General features: G+C 36.4%; 1 protein-coding gene across 1 annotated transcript in view; it reads left to right on the top strand.

Moving 5' to 3' along the window:
- The window catches only part of LRP1B (LDL receptor related protein 1B), a 1,748,032-nt gene that overhangs the window by 933,685 nt on the left and 788,115 nt on the right, over positions 1-26,232 (top strand). The window contains exon 18 of the mRNA XM_049888441.1: positions 1,230-1,346. Within this exon, the coding sequence (XP_049744398.1) occupies positions 1,230-1,346 (117 nt within the window). The remainder of the gene's footprint in view (positions 1-1,229; positions 1,347-26,232) is intronic.

Here is a 26,232-nt window from a genome sequence, read left to right as displayed (position 1 = left end):
AGTTTGTAAGGTGTTTTGATGAAACAGAAACACATCCTCATGATTTTCAAGCTCAGAAAACACAGTGAAGTTTATAAACTAAGCAATGTGCCCCTGTCATAGCCACAGAAACCCAGGCTTCAATTGGTTGTTCATTTGTCTGAGCATTACCTAGCCAAAATATTCCTAGGTCTAAGTGTTCCCTTCTCAACATATTCCATCCCTTTCTTTGGCCAATGAAAAGAAATAGTGGATGGGATACTAGTATTCATGAAGGCAGATTTGTAGCTTAGAGGGACAGAGAGAGAAGGAAAAAATAATGATAATAAAGCCAATGAAAAACAAAGTCATACCCTGAGGCCTGGTAGTAATGGGGAGGGGGAAGGGGGGAGCTAGCCAAGCTCTTATGCTTTAACAAGTTGACCTGATTATAATAGAAAAAGGCAGTCAAATTCCCTGTAGAAAATAATCTCTTTACTTAATAATTTCAAGCCACTGCCTTTAGCTAACATAGAAACCAAGGTTCCATGTTTGTGTTCATGGAAATCCTTCAGAGAGCCCAAAGCAAAGTTCATCAATATCCTTTCATTAAAAAGTCATACATTTTTAATAAAAGTCATACATTTTTATATAACTGTGCTGAAAGTGAGTTTAAAAATATCCATCTTAAGGCTAAACGTATGTTTTAGAAAACATTTTCTGCATTCTTTCTCCATATCATTGAAGCATTTAGAGATCAAGAAGTAAATGCATTGAAACTGTTAAAGGAAAAGGACAATTCTGACCCTGTAATTAAAAATTAGATACCATTTCATGTTCTCCAAATGTTTTTTCCTAGATTACCATTTTCTCGGTTTATTGGGAAACACTCTGCAAAATTCTTTTTTTGTTAATTAAGAGTTAGACAAAATTTAACTCAACCATGTATTCATAAGCATGTGTCAGGCAAAAAAAAAAAAAAATTAAAATAATGAATTCTTAGAGACATTCATGGAAGTATATGAGGATTACTGATTATCTTGTTACTTAGAAGTCACTTTAATTGAAGGGCAAATATGTGAACTTTGGAGAAGACATGCAAGCTGGCATTGTAAAAAAATTAAGTAAAAATTTATTTTAAAATATTTTATCTTAATAGAGCCATATGATGATTATATGGATAAAATAGATATTGCATGATATTATTTTATTTTTAATGTTGTTCAAAGGACCTCTAAATGTATTCTTTGTACGTGAATTGACCCTCATAGCCAGAACATGTCAGGTGGATCAGTTTTCTTGTGGAAATGGACGCTGCATTCCCAGAGCATGGCTGTGTGACAGAGAAGATGACTGTGGTGACCAGACAGATGAAATGGCATCTTGTGGTAAGTTATGAGTAAAACATGTTAATAAAGACTGTGTCAGTTGAGTCTACCACTGTAATCTCTTTTAAAAGACTATTTCTTCATAACTACAAGTCGACAAGGCAGAAGATATGTTACTTTTTATTACTGCCTTTTAGGTTTGAGTATTTATGGTAATAATAACTCCAGAATATATTCCATTCATGAGGCAGTACCCATATCCTAAGCAGAAATGAATGGATCCAAACATTGTAGATTTTATTAAGAAGTGGTTATTATAAGGCTAACAGGACATTCTCAAATGGCCATTATAAATCTTATGTCTGTAACGATTAAACTTTTCAAACAGAATAGGTCATTGAAAAACACGTGGAGTAAATGAGGACAGACATTTCTTGGCAAGTAAAGGTTATTTTCTGGGAATAATAAACAATAGAGGTTGAGATTACATAGCTGGTAAATCATTTGTTTGCTTTCTTTAAAGTCATACAATTCTGACTGACTACTGTCAATTTAACATAAAGTTTGTGTGAATGGCAAAATTTCCAAAAACTTTCCACTGACCCTCCTACTTTTGAAAACAGTAGAATTCATTGTTACACAAAGTTGCAAATCTAGTTACTCTCATTCATACTCATGTATCAGTATCTATTATCATTTGCCTGAAAGTGCACAGTGGAACATAGTAAGGGAATGAACCAGGTTTTCCAAGACTTGTGTTTTATTTTAGACAAGGCTACAAATTTTTAAAATTGCAGTGGACAAAATTATTCTTGCTTTAGACATGCATAGCTTTTTATTTAAAAAATACGATGCAATTGAATATAAAGTTTTAATAATTTAACCCTGTGTTATAATACTTATTTTTTTTTAAAATAGCAGTTGAAATATAAGATTTTTTTTTTTTTTTTTAATTTTCCGCTCAATTTATATGGCTCTATGTGGGGCAGTTCTACTCTGTCCTATAGAGTTGCTATGAGTCAGAATCAACTTGACGGCACTGGGTTCTGGGTATGCTGGCATAGTGGTTAAATGCTATAGCTGCTAACCAAAAGGCTGGCAGTTTGAATCCACCAGGAGCTCCTTGGAAAATCTGTGGGGCAGTTCTTATGTGTCCTATAGGTTTGCTATGAATCAAAATCAACCCGACGGCAATGGGTTTGGTTTTTACAGGTATTAGGGTAGACCGTCTCTGTTCACCTAAAACTTTTTTTTTTTAATATTTTCTTTAGTAGACTTTCAACTCCCTGTAGGCCTGAATAAAGCATTTATTAAAAGAAATAGTACTATTTGACATGAGAAAGAAGAGAATAGGATTGAAAAGAAATAGGAAGAAAGCAATAGAGAATCATATAAGCACAATTAATAGAGCACTTAGGAGCCTGGCTAATGAAGGGGGTTGAGCAGTGTATCCTCTCCTTTCCATTGTTCAGACTAATCATGTGGTTCAAAACTGGCTGAGATGGTTTCAACCTGACTCCATTCTTAGAAAACTTTGATTCATTTCCTGTTCTCAGCATCCCCATCCAGAGAAAGCTCGTGTGCAACCTGAAGACATTAAACAGAGGCTCTGGAATCGGAGTCCTGGTTCAGGCAAGAAATGCTATGAAAACAATGTAGAATAGAAATATAAAGCATGAGCTCATTAAAGAACTTCTTTTAGGTCTTTGATCTTAGTTATTTTTAATCCTAGATCTAGGGCAAGATCTTTTTCTTTGTTTTAATGGTAATTTCTTTTGAATGTAAGGGAGAAACTCTAAAATTTTCAATAACATCTAAATAATCATACCAGCAAACGTACATATCCTTCAGGAAGTGAGGTAAAGAGAGGTTGGAGAGAATGGATAGAACTAATATTTCTTGACAAACAGATTTGCTTTATAACAAATCTGTGAAAACATTACTGTCCACATTTTACAGATAAAAGAATCAATACTTAGAGGCTTTTTGCAACTTGTATAAGATCAGAAGTATGGTAAAGAGCAGAGCCAAGTTATGAATTCAGGTGTGCTTGATACTAAAATCCAGCCACTTCAGGTTGACATTTTTTGGAAGTCATGGATGGGAAACAAAAGAGGGCAGATAATGCTAGTATACTTCCATGACTATCTTATTTAAATGCATATATGTCTATATGGGTTTTATTCACTGGTGTGTTGGTAAATGTCTTAACATACCGTAGAAGGGAAGAGGGCACCTTGATGTAGTGTTTGCCCATTTCTGTGGTGTAAATATTCTCACCATGGTTGATTTTAAGTTATCAACATGACTTCACTGAATACGGACTTGGGAAAAGATGCATAGTAGGACCCCAAGTATAGTATTTTTACTATACAGATACAATAGTCTGAAATAACCTCAAGCACAATGTTGTAAAATAATTAGGACTGTATATAGACACATTGTCCAATTTAGCTGCCAGATAGTTTTATTTCTGAAATATGGTCAAATTTTATAGAATATTACTATAACTTGAATGGGTTAGTCTTGATATCCATTCCCCTTTACAACATAGGAAGCATGTTTTTCTCCAAAAGTGTTCCTTTTGTCATTAACATTTACCTTTCAGATTTTTTTTTAATCAAAACTTATATAGAAGAGAAACTGACAGAAAAACTCAAAAGATGCAATCTCATGTCTAAAGTTGTGAGGCAGAACAGCATAGATCTCTCTAATCACAGAATTTTTTTCTGCATAGCCTACAAGATGACAAAGAAAATTATAAACTCTTCAATTCACTGCAACTTTTAAAAAATCAGTTATCAGCCTATTTGACACTAATTTAGAAATGAGTATAGTTTCAAATAAATCCCAGTTTTATTGAGGATCATTATAAAATACGAACTGGTCATATTCTACTTTTTCCATTGAAATAGGCCAAGCTCACGTAGTTTTAGCCCTACTGGAAGACTCAGCAATCTTTTTTTTTTTTTGGTTATACTTCAACTCCTAAACAACCTCTGTTAGGCTTAATACCTACTGTTTTATACTGCAAATCATGTTAAAATTTATATTTAGAAACATGAGACATCTATCATTAGAAATGCTTTGGGTAGTTATTAGGAGCTGAAGGTACTGCCGCTGAGGATCAAATCTTCAGTGGAATTCTCTAGTACCTATTTACAAACTTAATTCATTTGACTTGCATTTGCTTTACAAGTTAATTAATTGCACCTTCTAGGTTGAGATTTTATGTGGGTAAATACATGATTAGAAAGGCCCTCTGAGGATTCTGCCTTAATCTTTAAGCAGTCTCTTAACTTTTTTAGTATTCTCCACATGTGGAATGGACAATCTGTAAACTGATACAGCAAACAACAGGGGGTATGTTCAAATTATGAAGCCGGTGTTAGGAGTGGACCTTGTGTGAAGGAACTGAATGGTCAGTTTTCTTCCAAGGGTGGAACTTGGCATTGGTTCTCACTGTCAATAAATTGAATCACCTAGGGCAATTAATTTATAAGAAAAGTCAACACCCATGCATCACCACAGACTAATTAAGTAAGAATCTTTGGGAGTGGGACCCAGGAATCAGTACATTCAAAGCTTTCTAAGTAGTTTTAATGTGCACTCTGGTTTGAGAACCACTGACTTAAGGCAGAGGTTCATAAATTTGAGTACACATCAGAATCTCCTTGAGGGCTTGTTAATACACAGATTGCTGGGCCCCATTCCCAGTCTCTAATTCAGTAGGTCTCTGGTGGTGCTCAAGAATTTACATTTTTTACAAATCCCCAACTGCTGCTGATACTCATTCTACTGGTCCAAGGGCCACACTTGACTTATGGGCCACTTAGGGGACCCCTGATCTAGGGGAACCACCATGCATATTCAATTGAATCTTACATATACTTAATACTGTAAGTATGTTTATATATGCAAAATTAATTTAATATTGAAGTAATTATCCAAATTTTCTTCCCATCTCCCAATTAAGGCATTAAATATAAGATAATGTCATGAATAAATGTTAGAATTTTTCAAGCATTCTTTTTGCCCTTTGAGTAATTTATAGTAAAAAAGATGGTAGTTATTTATTTTAAACACCAGTTTAATAATCTTTACATTGTTCTGTTTTTCAAGTAACTCAACTTGACTTATATTTATTATTGCTATTATTTTAATAAATAAGCTTCAGCGTGAGTTGGCAGCATCTGATTTGTATAAACTATTTAACTCTGGATAATACTTAAAATTACCAAATTTTTAAAGAATATTGGAGAATTGACAAGTGCCAGACAAAAAGAGGAGGAGGGAGGGGAAAGGAAGGGACGGGAGAGAAAAGATTGACCAGAAAGGAATCATTCTGAGTTATATCAGTGTCTAAGCTGTATCTAAGCTATTTTCATGAAGATTATTAAAACATTAGCTCCTGATAAAGTATGATATTAATTTGTTTTTTATTATGCAAGAAAAAGCTGCATATGTGTATAATGAGTTTAATGAGGAGCATTAACTCAGTGAAGTTTTGACATGACATAGTATGATCATTGCCAAGCATTGCTTTCATCCCATTTGCCATTCCTTAATAACATCTTGGCAGACACAATAGTTCTGGTAACTCTTAGTTTCTGTACTTGTTTCAGCTGATTTTGAAATTCCAATGGTATATCTGAGTCAAAGCTTTCTCCTTTCGCATTGCTGGCTAGACTTGAAGTTTTAGGAAATTGGTATGGAGAGGTAAATGTGTTCTGCTTTTTTTTTCACTCTGTACTTTTTCTTCCAGCCTAAACTCTTCAGGCAGAGGGGAGTGTTGGAAGAACTGGGTAACATCTTTCAAAGTGGGTCCAGTAGAAACTCTCTTGTTGCTTCTTTAAGCATCATAGCCCTATAACATATGAGAAATATGCCTCTCTTGGGAGACTTCAGTGATCTCCAGAGAGGCCTGAGATCTTATCCCTCTTCACAGTTCCTTGAATTCCCTCCTCTTTGTCTCTATCCTTCTCTTTGCTTTTCTCACTTCTGCACAGTTCCCTTCACATTTAGGTCTAGAGCTCTTTGATTCCTATTCCCTTATCATGCCCATCACAGTTGGTCTCTTTCAAAGCCCTGAGTTGCCAGAATTTCCTTGCTTGGTGAACTGCATAACTGATTAAACAAATCATCTGCAGTCTTTTGCTTGGTCCACACATTTTTGCTTTCCCATATGTTGTGAGCATGTTGATTTCCTAATGACCCATCTCTCAGCCCTCCTATCACTATCTAGTTCTTTCTTCTCCTCTAAATACTGTGCAAATAGCCAACCCACTAATACCAAATGAGTTCTATCCACTCCTTTTCTCAGATACCCGCAAAACTTTGTGAATGATTCTCATGGAGCCTTTCCTTCCCTTGAATGGGGAGATTCACTGCACTGGTCTCTCCACCAGGTTGATCTGTGGAGTTCGTTCCTTTTATGGAACTTCTCCAGCTGCTGGCTTCTGTCTTTAGAATGTGCAGATACTTATTGTGATCTTGTCTTTTACTAGGTCTTAGTGTACCAGTTTCTTGCTAAAAGGTGGAATCCCACTAACTTGTATTTGTATTTTCACTCACCTCATTCTGCCTCTCTTTCCTTCTACCTTTCCCTTCTTCTCTTCCTATTTCCTTCCAAAGCAGACTGACACATGCCTACCAGTGAGCACATATGAATACACATTTATTAAATGCATGGAAATTTAAAAAGAATACAAGTCATCCACTTGGGCTCCTAAAGTTATAAATAAGGAAAGTAAAGCACTGAAAAGGTATGTGACCCTAATCACAGAATGGTTAGTAGATGTAACAAGTCCTGGAACTCAAGCCCTTTTACTCCTGGTTGTCTATTTTTTATAGTATCATAGAAGTCGATAGCTTACTGTAGATTTCATCTAATTCAGCCCCATACCTAATATAGGAATTCTGCTTAAACTAGCCTCAGGGACACCCAGTACTTAGGTGTGTATTTTCAGGAAGAAGGACCTGGCCATTTCACAAGACAGTTCATCTTACAAGTAGACAGTGATCAATTATTGGAATATTCTTCCTTTGTGGAGCTGACATCTGCCTGTTTATGGATTCTACCTACTGACCCTTGTTCTGCCCTCTGAAGCTTCCACAATAAGTCTAAAACCTCTTCCACAGATGGCGCTTTAGACATCACCAAACACACTGTCATGCTCACCTGAGATTTCTCTTTTACAGGTTCAACATAGAACTTCCTTCAAGGTTTCCTAATATGACAATGTTTGCTGACTCTTGCCTTACCAGTTACCCTACTACGCATGCACTTGGATTTTCAATATTCGTATTAAGATTCATGGCTTAGAATTGAACAAAATATAGCATCCCAAGTATGCTGTTTCCACAGCAGATTATAGCAGGATTATTACCTTCAGTAATCTAGTTTCTCAATTCTGTTAAGTCAGCCTTATCATGTAACTTGCTAAGTTCACTGCCAATTAAAATACTGCTGCATTTCTTACAAACTAGATCACTCCTTTGGGTTCTTCTGATGTTTATATTTTAAAGTTCTTTTAAGTTTTATTTTGACGGTTTTCTGATTATCTGTTACCCACACATTTCAAGGTCTGTATATGGGCTGAGCTTCTCACCACTCTCTACCCTCATTCTTAAACTTCAAACCTCCTACAACTCTTTACACCCTTGTGTTACCTGTTCCTTTGACATTCCTGCCATTTAGTCTTACTACCCTCTATTTATCTTCATCATTGATCTATTGATTTCAAATTCAGTAACCTTTATTCCCTGAACACTAAATATTTTTACGGTCTTCTTTTTCCCCAAAATTCCTCACCAAGATATAAGGCAATGAAGTAGCTCTTTCATGGAGGAACTGACTTCAGGGGCATCGTTTATATCATCCTTTATGTGATGGACCACATCCCATTTTCTCCCTCCTCTATTTCACTGACAAATTCCAAGGTGACAGGTTCTCATATGATAAATGAAGTAATAGCCATCAAGATTATTATTACCATTATTATTACACTGTACTTATATTTTTCTGTTTCCAAAGCTCCTACTCATTCCCCAAGCCAGTACTATCCAGCCAGTATTTTCTCTCTGTATTGAAAATGATCTCACCAATATAGGTCATATTTAACTTAATTTCTCAGCAGTATTCTTCTGTCTTTGTTATTTTCTCTCCCTGAGCAGTCTAATCTACCTCAACAACTCCATTTAAGTTCACAACTCAGCAAATCTATGTCTTCCTTTGTTTGGGATTAACAGTTTCCCGAGCAGATGTACGTGGCTGTTGCACAAGCACCCCGCATCTCCCCCTTTGTACCCAACCCATCTACAAGTCCTATCACTTGTACCTCCTTAATAGCTCTAAACTTTCTTTTTTTCTCCTTCTATATTGCTATTCCCCTTGTTTAAGTTTTCATAAACTCTTACCAAGATTGCAGAATCCTAGAGCTTTCTAACACTGGTAAACTATTACTAACCTTTAGGTGCTCAGATAATGTCTGAGATGTTAATCCCTCAACTACCTGGAGAGCTGTCCTTTTTACTACTGCTACACATCTCTTATCATCCTGAACTAACCTTTTTGTATTTCTTTTAGTTATAGAAAGCATGAAGTCATTTGTTTCTGTCTGATCTTGCAGCTGTGGTATCTCTGCTATTAGAAGTATTCTCCATCATCTCTTGGTTCCTCTGAGTCCCTGTGGCTGAGTCATTTTTCTGCTTCAGATTCCAGCTTAAAAGTCACTTCATCAGGAGTATGCTGTCTCATTGAGGGGAGAGCAACTAGGAGTACGTAGCAAGGTGTATGTAAATTTTTGTATGAGAGACTGACTTGATTTGTAAACTTTCACTTAAAGCACAATTAAAGTCACTTCATCTTCTTTTTTTTTTTTTCATCTTCTTAGGGAAGCTTTTTCGTATTAAATGTTGGCTCTTTGAGAGTAGGAGCTGTGTTTGTCTGGTTCATATCTGAAGTCCAGGCATTGATGGTAATGGGACAGAGGAGTCAGGTTTGTTTTACATCAATAAATAATCATATCACCCTCAGAAAACTACTGTTAACATCTTGATGTTTTAGTTTTGCTGTTTTTTTCATTGCTTAGTTTAGTTGTAGTTGGTATAAGGTTGTATAGATAAATTCATAAATTGTTTTCTCCAAACATTGTATATAATACTCTTACCATGCATTGATTGTCCTTCATAAACCATTGAAAACCTTGAAGATTTCCCTTTAAACTTGATACCAACTTAATTAGTGCTCATTACAGAAAATTTGGAACATATAAAAGTTATGGAAAAGAAAATAATAATCACCCACCAAGAAATCATCATTGTTAACACAAGAAAATTAAATGTAAGGACTGAATAATATTCCATTGTAAGGTTCAATTGCCACCTAACACAATGATTAAAATATGACTCTGGAGTCAGTGTGTGAATCCAGATCCCACCAATTAACCTCTCACAATTAATTATTGAATTTCCCATTTGAAAAATAGGAATTATAATAATAGTACTCAAACTTGCCTGAGTGGTAAGAAGATTAAGAGTTGTTTGTAACAATTAGCATAGTACCTACCAGGGTACATAGTCTACAAGTGTTAGATTGGTCAATGCTTACCATTTCACCATTTTGATATTGTTGTTTGGAACATCTCTGTACTCATTTTTTTTTTTTTTTTTTTTTTTGGGATGAAGGATATTTGCTTTGATTAGATTGTGACAGGTGGAATTATTAGATAAAAGCTAACATTTACGTCATGCTGTATGTGAAGAACTTTGATAAGCTCTTTAAATGAATGTGTATATGTAAACAGTGAATATTCGCAAAAACATGAAGACGTAAGTATTGCACTTTTCCTATTAAGTGATGGATTCAAATCACCATCTATTCTCAATCGATGCAATAAAGTTAAACATCTAACAGGTAACCCTTTTTAATTTCCCACTGATAATTTTTGTCTATTGTTATAACCTGCTAGAATATTTCGCAATTCTGAAACCATCATACTATACTAGTGCCTCTCAGTTTTGTTTAATTAAAATATTTTACAAGCATCACCTTTAAGGCTTTAACCAAATCATATTAACAAAGGTGTTAACCTTTTGGCACAGCAGCCCTGGTGTGGTGGTTAATCACTCGGCTGCTAACTGAAAGGTCAGCAGTTCGAACCTACCAGCTGCTCTATGGCAGGAAGATGTGGCAGTCTGCTTCTGTAAAGATTACAGCCTTGGAGATCCCTTGGGACACTTCTACCCTGTCCTACAAGGCTGCTCTGAGTTGGAATAAACTCAACAGCCATGGGTTTGGTTTTTTTTTTTTTTTTTTAACGTTTTGGCAACAATTAAAAATTTTCTCCTGGAAAAACTGATCCATAATTGGAACTATTGTGAATAAAGCTTTGAGCCAACTCATCCGTCTAAATTTACTATCACCTTGGATGAATTATATATTTATTTATCATGAAAACTCGATGCTGTAGAGCCTATTCCAACTCATAGAGACCCTATAGGACAGAGTAGACCTGCCCCATAGGGTTTTGAAGGAGTGGCTGGTGGATTCAACTGATGACCTTTTGGTTAGCAGCCAAATGCTTAACCACTGTGATTTCTCAAATATGTTCCTGAAATTCTTGGAACACTTTGCTTATGGCATTTTCATGACATATACTTACCTAAAAATTGTACCAGCCAAAAACAAATGTTAGTTTGGCAAGACTTGTTTTTATTTCATTCATGATCAAATGGTTTCCTAATAGATGCTGAAAAATATTGTTTTAACAATGAGTTCTAGAATTATTGTCAGAGAGTTCAATAAACTTCACTTCTTCATAATTACCAAATTTCCTCTCATTTATTTTAGGAAAATATTGTTTGGTTTTTCCAGCTTTTATCGATCCTTCACATCTTCCACAATCATTGACAATATTCTGTGATAAAAACTGTTTGATGCCTTATTACTTGTTTGATAAGTTGTCTCAGTATGAAGATAAACTTATTTTTAGGAGGGAGGTGCTCTGTTTCTCTCTTTTCTCTGATTTGGAGCTTTAATTTTCTCTTAGCCTTATTTGTTCTTTACTCTCCAATCTGAAAATTGTTAGTTTTATTAAACATGATGGGAACCATAGAAATTGAGAAACTCTTTTTCTTTGCTGTGTCCTGCAGAATTACGCTTTTTTATCCTTGACTACTTTGTTCTGTCTTTTTTTCCCCTTGTTCTATATGTTTATATTTAAAGATTCTTATTATTTTTGTTTGGGGATGATATAAAGCTCCTGCTAAATTTGGTTTTCTTGTTATTATTATGCATATGTGATATTCTTTTCACTTATCTTTGGTTACTAGTCCCTATCTAGGGCATACTTGGCTAATAAGTCTGCATCTGCAGATAAGTGGGAGGTTAAGCAAACCCTGGTGAGATATACTGAAAGCACCGGGCAGAAATGATTAAAAACGTCATCAAGCTTCTTGGTCTAGCCCAGAATTTCTCTCACACTCTGAAGGCTCTGGGAGAGAATGATTGCTTGCCTCTTCCAGCTGTTGGTGGCTCCTGGTGTTCCTTGGCTTGTGGCAGCATAAGTCCACTCTCCATCTATCTTCACCATGGCCTTCTTACCTGAGTCTATTTCAAATCTCCTTCTCCTTTATGTTATAAGGACACCAGTCATTGGATTTAGTGCCCACCTTTAATCCAGTTTGATCTCGTCTTGAGATCTTTAACTTAATTACATCTGCAAAGACCCTATGTCCAAATAAGTTCACACTCTTTGTTACCAGGGGTTAGGACTTGGACATATTTTTGAGGGGCAGGGATACAATTCAATTCAATATATTTAGGGATCTTTATAATATCCTACAACACCAATTAATTTATATAGAATTACCAGTCATAGGTAGTTTTTAAAAGCTGTCCAGATGATTCTAATATATGTCCAGGTTTGTGAAACTTTCTTCTGATGCCTATTATTTAGCCCCTGCCTCTTGGTTAATGTCTTACTCAGTTTATCCATTATGTCCCTCTAATCTTCAGGTTCTCTTGCTCTTTCCATTCTGTCTAGAAATATGCACTACCAAGGTAATCTGCTGCCCACCAGACACCCTGTAACCTGTTACCGTTCAGTCAATTCCCACTCTGGATAGTAATAATTCTAACTGCATCTATGGTGCTGACACAGAAGCGTAACCCTTTAAATTTCTGTTGAACAAACATGAATTAGAGGCTTCAGCAACGTTTATTTCCTCACTGGTAAAATCAATACGGTAATTTTGCCACCTATTTATATTTCTATCTATATCATATAGATATCATATAGATATATAGATATATCATATAGCTATATAGATATAGACATACACACATATATATTAATTCAGGGTCAAATGAATTCACGTATGTAAAATCTAGATAGTTGTTGGTATCTAGTTGTCAATCAAAAAAATAACTATAGATTTGTCTTCCTCTTCTTTTTTTTCTTTGTTCTCAAATGGGAGATGTATATATCCAATATCATTCAACTACAGATGAAATTAGGCCTATTAAAATTAATTCAGAAAATAAGATTTCACAAATCCATATTTTCTAAATATTAAATTTAGTTTTCTAAAAGATGTCAGACTGAAGTACTTATTGATCCCAGAAACACATCTCTTCTACCATGCTGAGTTGGAGTTTTGAAAAAATAAGCTACATGGATATTTGTCTGAGATAAAACCAATACATCAATATGTTATTTTTGTACATGTCACTTTTGATCGCTGGTGGTAAATTCTTTATTTAAGGCAGGTATAAGGTCCTAACCTACATCTATACTTTGGTGCAGAGCTTTTTTTTTTTAACTATCCTTTAAGTAAAAGTTTACAATTCAAATCAGTTTCTCATACAAAAACTTATACACACATTGTTATGTGACCCTAGTTGCTCTCCCTACAATGTGACAGCACATTCCTCTCGACCCTGTAGCTCCCATGTCCATTCAACTAGTTCCTATCCCCTTTCTGCCTTCTCACCTTGCCTCCAGACAGGAGCTGCCCACATAGTCTCAGGTACCTACTTGAGCTAAGAAGCACATTCCTCACCGATATCATTTTATGTCTTATAGTCCAGTCTAATCTTTGTCTGAAGAGTTGGCTTTGGGAATGGTTTTAGTTTTGGGCTAACAGAGAGTCTGGGGACCAAGACTTCTGGGGTCCCTCCAGTCTCAGTCAGACCATTAAGTCTGATCTTTTTACCAGAATTTGAGGTCTGCTTCCCACTTTTCTCCTTCTCCATCAGGGATTCTCTGTTGTATTCCCTGTAATTGCCAGTAGCCAGGCACCATCTAATTCTTCTGGTCTCAGGCTGATGGATTCTCTGGTATGTGGCCCTTTCTGTCACTTGGGCTCATATTTTCCTTGTGTCTTTCATATTCTTCATTCTCCTTTGCTCCAGGTGAGATGAGACCAATTGATGCATCTTAGAAGGCCACTTGCTAGCTTTTAAGATCCCAGACGTCACTCACCAAAGTAGGATGCAGAACGTTTTCTTAATACACTCTGTTATGCCAAGTGACCTAGATGTCCCCTGAAACCATGGTCCCCAGACCCCCATCCCTACTACTTTGTCTCTCAAAGTGTTTGGTTGCATTCAGACAAGTTCTTAGCTTTTGGATTAGTCCAGTTGTGCTGACATCCCCTGTATTGTCTGTTGCCCTTCCCTTCATCTAAAATAATTCTTGTCTACTATTTTTATCTAATTAGTGAATATCCCTCTCCTTCCCTCCCCACCCTCATAACCATCAAAGAATGCTTTCTTCTGTGTTTAAACCTTTTCTTGAGTTCTTATAATAGTGGTCTCATACAATATTTGTCCTTTCGCAACTGACTAATTTCACTCAGCATAATGTCTTCCAGATTACCCCATGTTATGAGGTGTTTCATGGATTTATTGTTATTCTCTACCATTGCATAGTATTCCATTGTGTGAATAAACCATAATTTATTTATCTATTCATCCATTGATGGACACCTTGGTTCCTTCCATCATTTTGCTATTGTAAACAGTGCTTCAGTGAACATGAGTGTGCGTATGTCTGTTTGTATAAAGGCTCTTATTTCTCTAGGATATATTCCAAGGAGTGGGATTGCTGGACAGTATGGTAGTTCTATTTCTGGCTTTTTAAAGAAGTGCCAAATCAATTTCCAAAGTGGTTGTACCATTTTACATTGCCCCCAGCAGTGTATAAGTGTTCTAGTCTCTCCACAACCTCTCCAACGTTTATTATTTTGTGCTTTTTGGATTAATGCCAGCCTTGTTGGAATGAAAGGGTATCTCATAGTAGTTTCAATTTGCATTTCTCTAATGGCTAATGAACACTAGCATTTTTTCCTCACGTATCTGTGACCCACCTGAATGTCTTCTTTAGTGAAGTACCTGTTCATATCCTTTGACCATTTTTTAACTAGATTGTCTTTTCGTTGTTGAGTTTTTGCAGTACCTTATAGATTTTAGAGATTAGACACTGATCAGATTTGCCATAGCCAAAATTTTTTTCCCAGTCTGTAGGTTGCCTTTTTACTCTTTTGGTGAAGTCTTTGGATGAGCATAAGTGTTTGATTTTTAGGCATTCCCAGTTATCTAGTTTCTCTTCTGGTGTTTGTGCATTGTTAGTAATGTTTTGTATACTGCTTACGCTGTGTATTAGGGCTCCTAGCATTGTCCTTATTTTTTCTTCCATGATCTTTATCATTTTAGATTTTATATTTAGGTCTTTGATCCATTTTGAGTTATTTTTTGTGCATGATATGAGGTATGGGTCTTGTTTCATTTTTTTGCAGATAGATAACCAGTTATACCAGCATCACTTGTTAAAGAAACTGTCTTTTCCCCATTTAATGGACTTTGGGCCTTTGTCAAGTTTCATCTTCTCACAGGTGGATGAATTTATGTCTGGATTCTCAATTCTGTTCCATTGGCTTATGTATCTATTGTAGGTGCAGCACTTTTTAAAGGGTTTAATTTGTCTACAAGAATGGCTCTTCCACTTAGCTTACTCCAAGTTATAGGCTGCAATTTGATATATAGATGTAGCAGCACTTCTCTCTTTTGTTCCTTTCAGTTCTTGGCAATGTGTCACATCTAACTACAAAAAATACCAGTCCAGAGCTCTGCATCCTAAGAGCGTAATCTTCTGTAGTTTGAGATCTCATGCAATAGACAAGGTATATGTCTTAGTTTCCTGGTGATACTGTAACAAAAAAAAAATACCACAAGTGGGTGGCTTTAAAGAGTAGGAATTTATCGTCTCACAATTTTGGAGGCTGGAAGTCCAAATCAGGACATTGGCTTTAGGGGAGGATTCTTCCTTTTTGGTAACCCTGGGTGTTCCTTGCCATTCCTTAGCTTGTAGAGGGTGCCTCACAATGCTCCTTCCCCCTGTGTGTCTATTTTCCATTTTTGTATGAGAATACTCAGAAGGAATTAGGTTTAGGACCAGCCCTGATCTGGTAGACCTCATTAACATAACAAGAGAAAAACCCCAATTAGAAACAAATTCACATTCCTAAGTACAGGAGTTAGGACTGCAACGTGACATTTTGGCAGGCATAAATCAATCTATAACAGTGTCTACATTTAAATCATGTGTTGCTTCTTAGTACCCAAAAACAGTGATGTGTTATTCTCTAGAGTTTGAGCTGACCTGAGGTGACTGAAGTGAGGACCCTACAGAAGGGTACTCTGTAGAAAAGGCAGTCAGGACGTAATATCTGTGTGTCGACCGTAGCCAGCCTCCTTTCAGAGACTCTAGCTATAGTTTTGCACTGATCTGGTCTCCAAGTATTGTGAAACCTGTTTCCTTATCATCTAAAGTCCACATTAGCCTCAGTCCAGTGTTTTTATCTACTGTATCCTACATGCTGGGGTCACAGCAGTAGGCAAGAAGGCCAAGTCTCTGCTCTGAGAGGTTAGAGAAGAAGGGGGGGAACTTAAGGAGAAAAACAAATAAAATAATTGAAAAATTGCAACACATGCTATGAAAGAAACAAGAAACTAACCTGATGTCATATGTGAATTCTCTAAACTTTCCTGCAATATTTTTGACATGATTTATAAATATCTTCTGCTTTCGTAAATTATACTACTGACTCTTAATATGGTACTGAAACTCTAGATGCAGTATATATCCATACTCTGCAATAGCTATTAACATTTTTAAAACAAAGCTATGCATACATTTGGCTACAAAAACCAGACAGGAAATAAATATTGAAGTAAAAAACTAGCAGTTACTCTACCTCACCCATTTCTCCCTTCCCAGAGGTAATTATTTTAACTTTAGCTGAATTTTCTGATTACACTTCAACTTTTTAGCAGTACATTTAAGTATTATATCATGATTTCTCAAAAATTCTTTCTAACTGTTGGCTTCCTCTTGACTATAACATTCTGCTAAGTCTAAAGCTTTTTTTTTTTCCTTAAAGCTGTACAAGAAACATGATCACACTACTATATAGAAAACAATATTATAGTGCCATAATAATGTAATAATTAGTTATAGCAATAATGTAAAAGCAAAGATAAAATTATATGGGGAAAAAGAGAAAGGGAAAGTGTAGAGCAGTATAGTAAGCAAATAGCCTCCTACGTTTGTTTGCCAACCATGCCCTCCCCCATGAGGTATTTTCATAACCACCACCATGCTAATTTTTTTTACATGTTGCTGTAAGAGAATTAGCATAACATGGTTATGAAAATACGTACCATAAAAATACGATTTTGTTGTTGTTAGCTGCTATCGAGTCCATTCCTACTCATTGCGATCCCATGTGTTACAAAACAAAACTGTGATCCATATGATTTTCTTGGCTGTGAAGCCCTGGTTGCTCAGTGGTTAAGTGCTACTACGGCTGCTAACCAAAAGGTTGGCAATTCGAATCCACCAGGCACTCCTTGGAAACTCTATGGGGCAGTTCTAGTCTGTCCTATAGGGACGCTATGAGTCAGAATCGACTGCACAGCAGTGGCTTTGGATTTTGGTTTGGAATCATAACAGAAGCAGATTGCCAGGCCTATCCTCAGCTCTGGTGGTGCAGTGGTTAAGCATTCAGTTGCTAACTAAAGGGTAGGCAGTTCAAATCCAGCAGCTGCTTCTAGCAAACCTTATGGGGCAGTTCTACTGTGTCCTATAGGGTCATTATGAGTCAGAATCGACTTGATGGTAATGTTTTTTTTTTTATCTTCAACTCTACAGCTAGGTGGGTTTGAACTGCCAACCTTTAAGTTAGCAACTGAGAGCAAAAGGGGGAAAATTTTCATTTCAAATAAAGACATTTCAAATGTATGTACCATTCACAAAAATTATTTATTAACATTTTGTTTATTGGTCAGTATCATAAGTATTTTTAATAAATATTTCTTTCAGAATATTTTCCTGTGGTAGAATATATATATCAATTATTTATGATGTCCTTCTGTTCAAATAAAGGTGGTATTGATTTTATTTAGTTGTGTGAGAATAAATCTGCATAATATTCTTTCTTTGGGAGCTATTGAGACTTGTGATCTGTGAAAAGATTGCTTTTGTGGAATTCCTTTTTGTACACAAGGAAATCTATATGTTTTATTTGAGAGCTAAAGATTTCTTTGGAGAAATATATGGGTAGTCTGATGAATTAAATCCATGTGATGATGTTGACCACTTTTATTAATCTTGTAAATATCCTATGTATCCTTGTTTATATTTTCCCTCTTCAAGGATCACTTGAAAAAATTAAAACTAATCTCCCTGAAATTTATTTTGCTTTCTATTTTAAATGACAATAACAAAAACTACCTCATAGTGTTGTCATGAGGGTTAAATAAGAACCACAAAAAAACATGAAATACAGTGCTTGGGTAGTTGGTAATTCTTCTCTCCCCTTGAGGAGTTAATTCTACTATTCCCTGCTTAGTTTCTTAATTCATAGCTAGGTTAAAAATCAGTGGTGATCTTATTCCGTAAGTTGATTTAAAATATGGATTTATATGTCATATAGATTTATTTAAAATATGGATTTGTAATGATTTACAGTATGAATTTTCCTCAAAGATTAAAATATATCTTTGGATATTAGCAATACTAATATATGTATACAATTTCTTAACCGTATATTGGAGTACAATAAAATATTTGGATCCTTGACTAATGTTCTCTGACCTTTAGGGGTGGGAGTTCATAAGCAAGGACCATGCCCCAATTCCTATAGATGCGCTGGTAAACATGGTAGGCCATCAGGCCTCACTAGAACACAGATTTTATACCTATAATTCCCTTGGGGCTGTTTCATTAAGTGCACCCTTCTTTGTCTACATTCTGTTTATCTAGTGGTTTTTATGTTTTCTGCATTGGGAGTTTTTTTTTTTTTTTAATGTGGTAGCTACAGTGACATCTGAGGCTGTATACTTAATGACCCTATGTTCTCATTTGGAACTAGGGTCTGGGAGCTTGAAGGTCAATAACAATTTAGTTTCCTGGGGACTTTTATATTTTTTGCATATGGGAGGGGGGAAGGGTCTGTAACTAGAATAACCAAGAGTGGGGCCTTAGAACCACTTAGAATGAAGAAAATAATTAACTACGTCTTGTTTATATCATATCCAATATTGACATAATAACCAAAATTGTGTATTTTTGGTGATATTGAGGGAGCAATGATTCACTTGAATTATCACTTGCTTCTCTTTCCCCTGAGTACTTTGCTTTCTTCTGTTAAAGGTAATGCAAAAATTCAGGAATGGTTAATGGTGATGATTGAACATAATGAACATAATTAATGTTACTGAACTGTACAAGTGAAAATTGTAGAAATGGCAAATGTTTTGTTACCTGTATATTTACCACAGTAAAAAAGATTAAAAGTAAAAAAAAAAAGAAAAGGCAAATTGCAAGGCCAAGGAATTAGAATTGCAAATTATAAATGGACATCAACTAATCAACCATAGAGCTCGAAACAAGGAATCCCAAAGCATATTGTTTGTACTAATAAATCAATGTGTATAAATGATTTAATAAAAATCACCCCTATTAATAACATGCTTGGAAGAACCCTCAACCTGACCCACTTCCGTCCAGTTGGACTCATAGCGACCCTATAGGACAAATTAGAACTGCCCCATAGAGTTTCCAAGGAGTGCCTGGAGGATTCGAACTGCCGGGCTCTTGTTTAGCAGCCGTAGCACTTAACCACTACACCACCAAGGTTTTCACTTGGAAGGAAGTTTTGGTTATTTACTTCCAAGAAATCAGCCATCGAAAGCCCTACGGAGCACAGGTCTACTCTGACAACCGAGTGGTCACCATAAGTTGAAATCAACAAAACAGCAACTGCTTTGAGGTTTTTCGTTGTTATTTATTTTGGAATTAGGAGCCCTGGTGGTGCAGAAGTTAAAGCACTCAGCTGCTAGCCGAAAAGTCAGCAGTTCAAACCCACCAGCGCTCTGAGGAGAAAGATGTGACAGTCTGCTTTCATAAAGATTTACAGCCTCAGACACCCTGTGCAGCAGTTCTTTGCTCTCCTACAGGGTCGCTGTGAGTCAGAATTGACTCCATGGCAGTGGGTCTGGCTTTGGTTTAATAATGTGCTGATTTTTGAATGGCAAAAATGAAACAGAGGGAAAAAATGTGTCTCAGGCAACCTTGACTATTATTTCGTGGCAGGGCAGCAGTGTCTATTTCTTCTGCTTGTGCCTAATCCCAGAGTGTGAGGAAGAACAGAGAAATGTGATATGATTTCTGCAATTCTAAAGGGTCCTCACTTCAAAATAACACTTGTTTGAAGGATGCAGTATTACATGTAGACCAGAAAAAAAAAAAAGGACTGAAATTTCTTGGAAAATAGTCTTAAAATACACGGTAAAATTAATTCATTTAAAATAATCAACTTCACATATATTTTGAATTTTAATATGAACTATAAACAAATTAATTGTTGATTTTATCTGCCACATTTCACAGGGTATTTATAATGTAGCAAAGCTATTCCTATAATAGTTTTTGAAAAAAAAAAAACTTAATTCATTGTTTAATCATAGATGTAAGAATTGAATTAAATGTAGGTTTATTTTAGAACTAATCATTTTAATTTCCTTGGATACCTACAACTGTTGGATATAAATCCATGTCTTTGGATTTAGAGATTCTTTTGATGTCCCCAAATATGCAAAAAAAAAAAAGACACACTATGTGGTTTTAACAATACACATATGCCTACCCCTGTAGACACCTTCTCCTAACAGAATGGAAGGGGTGTTGTTCTTTCTACAAAGTAAGGCTTATCCTTATAACCTGAATGCTGGATTCCATCCTCTCTTACTCTCTCATGTGCTTCTCTTATATTTTTAATTTCTCTCACTTGGCTGCTTTCTTCCCATCAACATTCATATATATTCAAACTTCTCCCTCTTAAAAAAGATTACTGCTAACATAACTCTACATTGATACCATATATCTCATTAAAACTCATTGCTGTAGTGTCTTAGTTATCCAGTGCTGCTGTAACAGAAATACCACAAGTGGATGGTTTGACAAACAGAAGTTTGTTCTCTCATAGTCTAGTAGGCTAGAAGTCCAAATTCAGGGCATCAGCTCCAGGGGAATGCTTTCTTTGTCAGCTCTGGAGGAAAGTCTTTGTCATGAGTCTTCCCCTGTACTAGGAGCTTCTTAAACAGGAACCCCAGGTCCAAAGGGCGTGTTTTGCTCCAGGTGCTACTTTCTTTGTAGTATGAAGCACCCATGTCTCTCTGCTCTTTTTTCTCTTTTATATCTCAAAACAAATTGGCTTGAGACAGAATTTTGTAGATTGAGTCCTTCCTCATTAACATAACTGCCTCCTGTCCCACCTCATTAACATCACAGAGGTAGGATTTACAACACATAGGAAAATCACATCAGATGACAAAATGGTGGACAACCACATAATACTGGGAATCATGGCCTAGCCAAATTGATACATATATTGTTGGGGGACACAATTCAATCTATGACAGGTAGAGTCAATTCTGACTTATGGTAAACTTGTGTGCTACAGAGGGTTTTCTTGGCTGTAATCTTTACAGAAGCAGACTGCCAGCCCTTTTTTCCACAATGCTGCTGGGTGGGTTTGAACTGCCAACCTTTAGGTTAGTAGTTGAACACAAACTGTTTGCACCATTGTCACATTAATTCATCCCCTCTTCACAGTCAAATTTCTTGGAAAATTTGCATAAAATTTGTGTATTCATCTTTATAGGTTAGATCTTATTTTCTTCCCATACTGCTCTATAAAAACTGCCCTTGCCAAACTCAACATGGAATATTTTTTAATTAAATATGAGTAGCCCACTTTTGTTCTTATCTAAGTTGTCATCTCAACAGCCCTCAACACTGCTGTCCTTCTTGAAACCCGTTCTCCTTGAAACCTGTCCTCATCTTGTCTTCAGTGACAGTGTATTTCTTTGCTTCCCTCTTACATTTTTTTCTAGCTCCTCTGTCTCTGCCTAGCCCTCAGATATTCTTTCACTCTTTTCTTTGTCCTCATTCCCCTACTTTTTTTTTTTTTTTTTTTTGGTGGAGGGAGAGAAGATTTATCACTCCCAAATCAGTATTCTGAAGAGTTAAATGTTTATTCAGGCTTTGGGACCCTGGGTGGCACAAACAGTTAAGCACTGCACTACTATCTGAAAGGCCGGCAGTTTGAACCCACCCAGAGGCTCCTCGGAAGACAAACCTAATGATCGGCTTCCAAAAGGTCACACCCTTGAAAGCCCTTTGCAGCAGTTCTACTCTGCAAACATGGGATTGCTATGAATCAGAATCGACTCCATGACCACTAACAACAACAACATTCAGGTTTTATAAGTTTCTCCTTGCCATTGTGATATTTCACTACAGTGTTTCTACGTATTAATTTATTTTTACTTATCTTTATTATGCTTCCAGAACCTAAAGTCATTTCTTTCATAATTTCTGAGAAACTCAAAGGAATTATCTCTTCTAGTATTGCCTATCCCCTTTTCTCTCTTCCGTGTTTCTGGAATTTCTACTAGTTTAATACTGGATCTTTTTATTCCATCCTCCAGGATACTTAACCTCTTTTGAATTATTTTTAATTGCCAAGATGCATCCTGGGAAATTTCTGCAGATCTGGCTTCCAGTTCAGTAATTCTCTCTTTAAGTGTACTAATCTCTAATTTAACCCATTCATGCAGTTTCTAAGACTCTAGTTTTCATTTCTGAATATATTATTTATTTCCTTTTTAAATCTTCCCATTTTTTTCTGACTGTCATTTTACTTTTTTCTTCTTTATCTTTTAAATAAAATAACATTTATTTTATGGTATCTGTTAGATTAGATTAGAGCTGCTAACCAGAGGGTTAGCAGTTTGAGTCCACCCGGCGCTCCTTGGAAACTCTATGGGGCAGTTCTACTCTGTCCTATAGGGTTGCTATGAGTCGGAATCGACTAGATGGTAGTGGGTTTGGTTTATTTTGGTTATTAGATTTCAATTTATTCCCTCTGCTAGATATCTACAGGATCATTGTGAGTCTGAATTGGCTCAACAGCAATGAATTAGATATTTTACAATTATCTGAATATTTTGTGAGTGTAATCCTGCTATGTGTTCCAAACAACCAAATCCATTGCTCTTGAGTCAATTCTGACTCATATTGAACCTACAGGACAGAGTAGCACTGCCTCATAGGGTTCCCAAGGATGTAAACTTTACAGAAGCAGACTGCTGCATTTCTCTCCCACTAAGTGGCCACTTGACCACTATATCATCACAGCTCCTTTGCTATTTGTTAGGTCTGCTGAATTTAACTAAGCTATTTTTTTTTTTTTTAATTTCTGGATTTTCAGCCTGTCTTTGATATTTTGCCTCTCCTGTGGAAATCTAATAAGGTCTGACTTACCATGTCTCTATTGGCTTCATATCTTCCCAGAGCACTTTACTACTCTGAAATATTACATGCCTCAGACTATTTGTTACCTTAATTTTTCAACTTGGAGCCTCCTGGACTATGGAAAGTAGAACTTGTGATATAGTCTCATGACGACAAAAATTTAAGTGCAAATATTTTTTTACAATCCAGATTAAGACATCTCTTTGTACTGAGAAGAGATTTTATCTAATCTATCTTTGCACTGAAGGTTCAGCCTCTGAGATTCCTGAATTTATTCTGGGGTCTTAACTGTAATCACACATTTTGAATGGCCCCAAAGAATTGTCTTTTGCCCAATGTTGATATTAAAACCCAAGCATTTAGTTTACAATGCAGCTTTTTTATATTGCTTTTGCAGGCAAAATCACACACACACACACACACACACACACACATCTCACAGAGCAATTGTAATTCACTTGCTATTCTGGCTTGCAGCAACTTTTTCATTTTTGGACCCTGAAAATTTGTCTTATTTTCTTACACATTCATCTATGCATTAAAACGTTTGGCTTTTATTGAGCATTTAACATTTGTCTGCAGTATTGACAGAAGTATACAATATTGTTCCCTGTATCTTCTGTTATGATCATTCTAACATACTTTTCAGTATTCTCTTTGGCTTCCAAGATTTTGTCATCCAAAATGTGACTGTTTCAAAATATATCTCTGGACCGTATATTTAAATCTCGAAATTTTACCACTCCTATCTTACAACTTATTGCAGCTTATAATAGGTTAAAATATATCCCTTAAAGACATCTAGGTCAGTTTGGCATTATAAAGCGTATTAAGAAAGTGTACTGCATCCGACTTTGGTGAGTGGTGTCTGGGGTCTTAAAAGCTAGCAAGCGGCCATCCACGATGCATCAATTGGTGTCAACCCACCTGGAGCAAAGGAGAATGAAGATCAAAGACACAAGGAACATATGAGCCCAGGAGAAAGTAAAGGCCTCAGAAACCAGAGATTCCATCAGTCTGAGACTGGAAGAACTAGATGGTGCCTGGCTACCACCAATGATTGCCCTGACGGGGAACACAACAGAGAATCAATCCCTGATGGAGCAGGAGAAAAGTATGATGCAGACCTCAAATTCTAGTAAAAAGATCAGCCTTAATGGTCTGACTGAGACTAGAGGTACCTCAGAGGACATGGCTCCCGGACTCTCTGTTAGCCCAAAACTAAAACCATTCCCAAAGCCAACTTTTCAGACAAAGATTAAACTGGATTATAAGACATAAAATGATACTGGTGAGGAGTGTGCTTCTTAGCTCAAGTAGACAAAAGAGACTATGTGGTTGGCTCTTCTCTGGAGGTGAGATGAGAAGGCAGAGGGAACAGGAGCTGGTTGAATGGACATCGGAAATACAGGATGGAGAGAAGGAGTGTGCTGTCACATTGTAGTGAGAGCAGCTAGGGCCGTATAACAATGTGTGTGTAAGTTTTTGTACGAGAGGCTGACTTGAGTTGTAAACTTTCACTTAAAGCACAATTAAAAAAAAAGAGAGAGAGAGGAAAAAAAAAATGGCCCCCAAAGATATCAAGTCCTAATTATGCCAAAAGACATGGTTAAGTAAAAAATCCTGAGACAAGGAGATCATCCTGGGTTTTCCAGGTGGCAAGTAATCTAAAGGAAAAGCAGAGGGGATTTGATTACACAGAATAGGTGGAGGCAAGGTGACTATGAGGTCAAGAGTAGAGCATTGTAGCCAAGGAATCCAGCAAGCACCAGAAGCTGGAAGAGGCAAGGAACGTGCTCTCTCCTGAAGCCTCCAGAGGGAGAATGACCCTGCTCACACCTTGATTTTGGCCCAGTGAAACTGTTTTCAACCTTCTGGCCTCCAGAACTGTTGTAAGCCTCCAAGTTTGTGGCTGTTTGTTACAGCAGCCATAGGAAACCAAAACACAGTCATTTGAGTCTTTTAGCTTCTCAAACACTTTATATGCTTTCAGTTCCAGGGGGCTTCCATTTTCACATATGGCAGTCTTCCTTCTTGGGACAGTCTGAAAGCGTTTTTTCCCCTCCTGCTACTCTGACTTATCATGGACATATCATTCCTACCAGCTTGAATATCATTTTCCATAGGGAGCAATATCTAACCATCCAAGGTTAGTGTAGAACTTTCTGCTGTGTGTGTGGTAATAGTAGCTTGTACTGCCTCTATGGTAGGATTTGTCATGGATTTACTGGAATGGCTTGTTTAATTATATTGCAAATGTCTTTCCTACTAGATTGTAGACTCTCTGGGAAGAGAGAATACTTAACCCTTTCTTGCTCATGGTGCCTCTAGGGACCAAGGTTTACTGGGAAGCTGCTGCATCATTGAGGGGGTGTGTTGTCACAGGCAGGGCCTTTATGGTTGTTTGAAACTGAACAAATGGGTGTGTGCTGTGAATTACTGTTTTTACAGGGTATTGTATGAGGTGTCTGAATTTTTGATGGGAAAAATAAAAATTCTGAAAATCTTTATTTGTTACACATAAATACCAATAGACCCCAGTGGGGACTCTGGGGTATAATTAGTGGCTTCATATGTGCCACTAAACACTTACAGTAGACTTGTGGGAGGGGGCAACAACGACAACAAAAACAAATCCATACTACCTACCAAAAATTCAGACACACTCAAAATTTCAACATGCCTCATGAATGAAAATATATGATATCAACAAAAAATTCAAAGCAGAAAATAATTGGTTCACAAAAAGGTTAAATGCTAAATGCATAGAACTATTTCATTCATTTATTCATTCTGGATAATGCATCTCTAAGACTTAGAACACTGGTATAAAGTTCTCAATAAAATAATTTGAATAAATGAACATTTTGAAGTTGCTTTTTCTCTATATGTTACAAATTTAGTACTCTGATGTCAGTGATGTTAAGTAACTTTCCAAGGTCACATATTAATCGGTGATGAGGTCAGGATTTGAACCCAGAATCTGTCTTTCAGAGCCTATGTTGTTGATATGAGACATCATATGTGACACATAAAATGAAGCTTACGTGTAGCAACTA

The sequence above is a fragment of the Elephas maximus genome, chromosome 6, assembly GCF_024166365.1.
Source record: "Elephas maximus indicus isolate mEleMax1 chromosome 6, mEleMax1 primary haplotype, whole genome shotgun sequence".
Taxonomy (NCBI): domain Eukaryota; kingdom Metazoa; phylum Chordata; class Mammalia; order Proboscidea; family Elephantidae; genus Elephas; species Elephas maximus.
The sequence above is the reverse complement of the archived record's forward strand: the minus strand, read 5'-3'. Positions and strand labels throughout refer to the sequence as shown.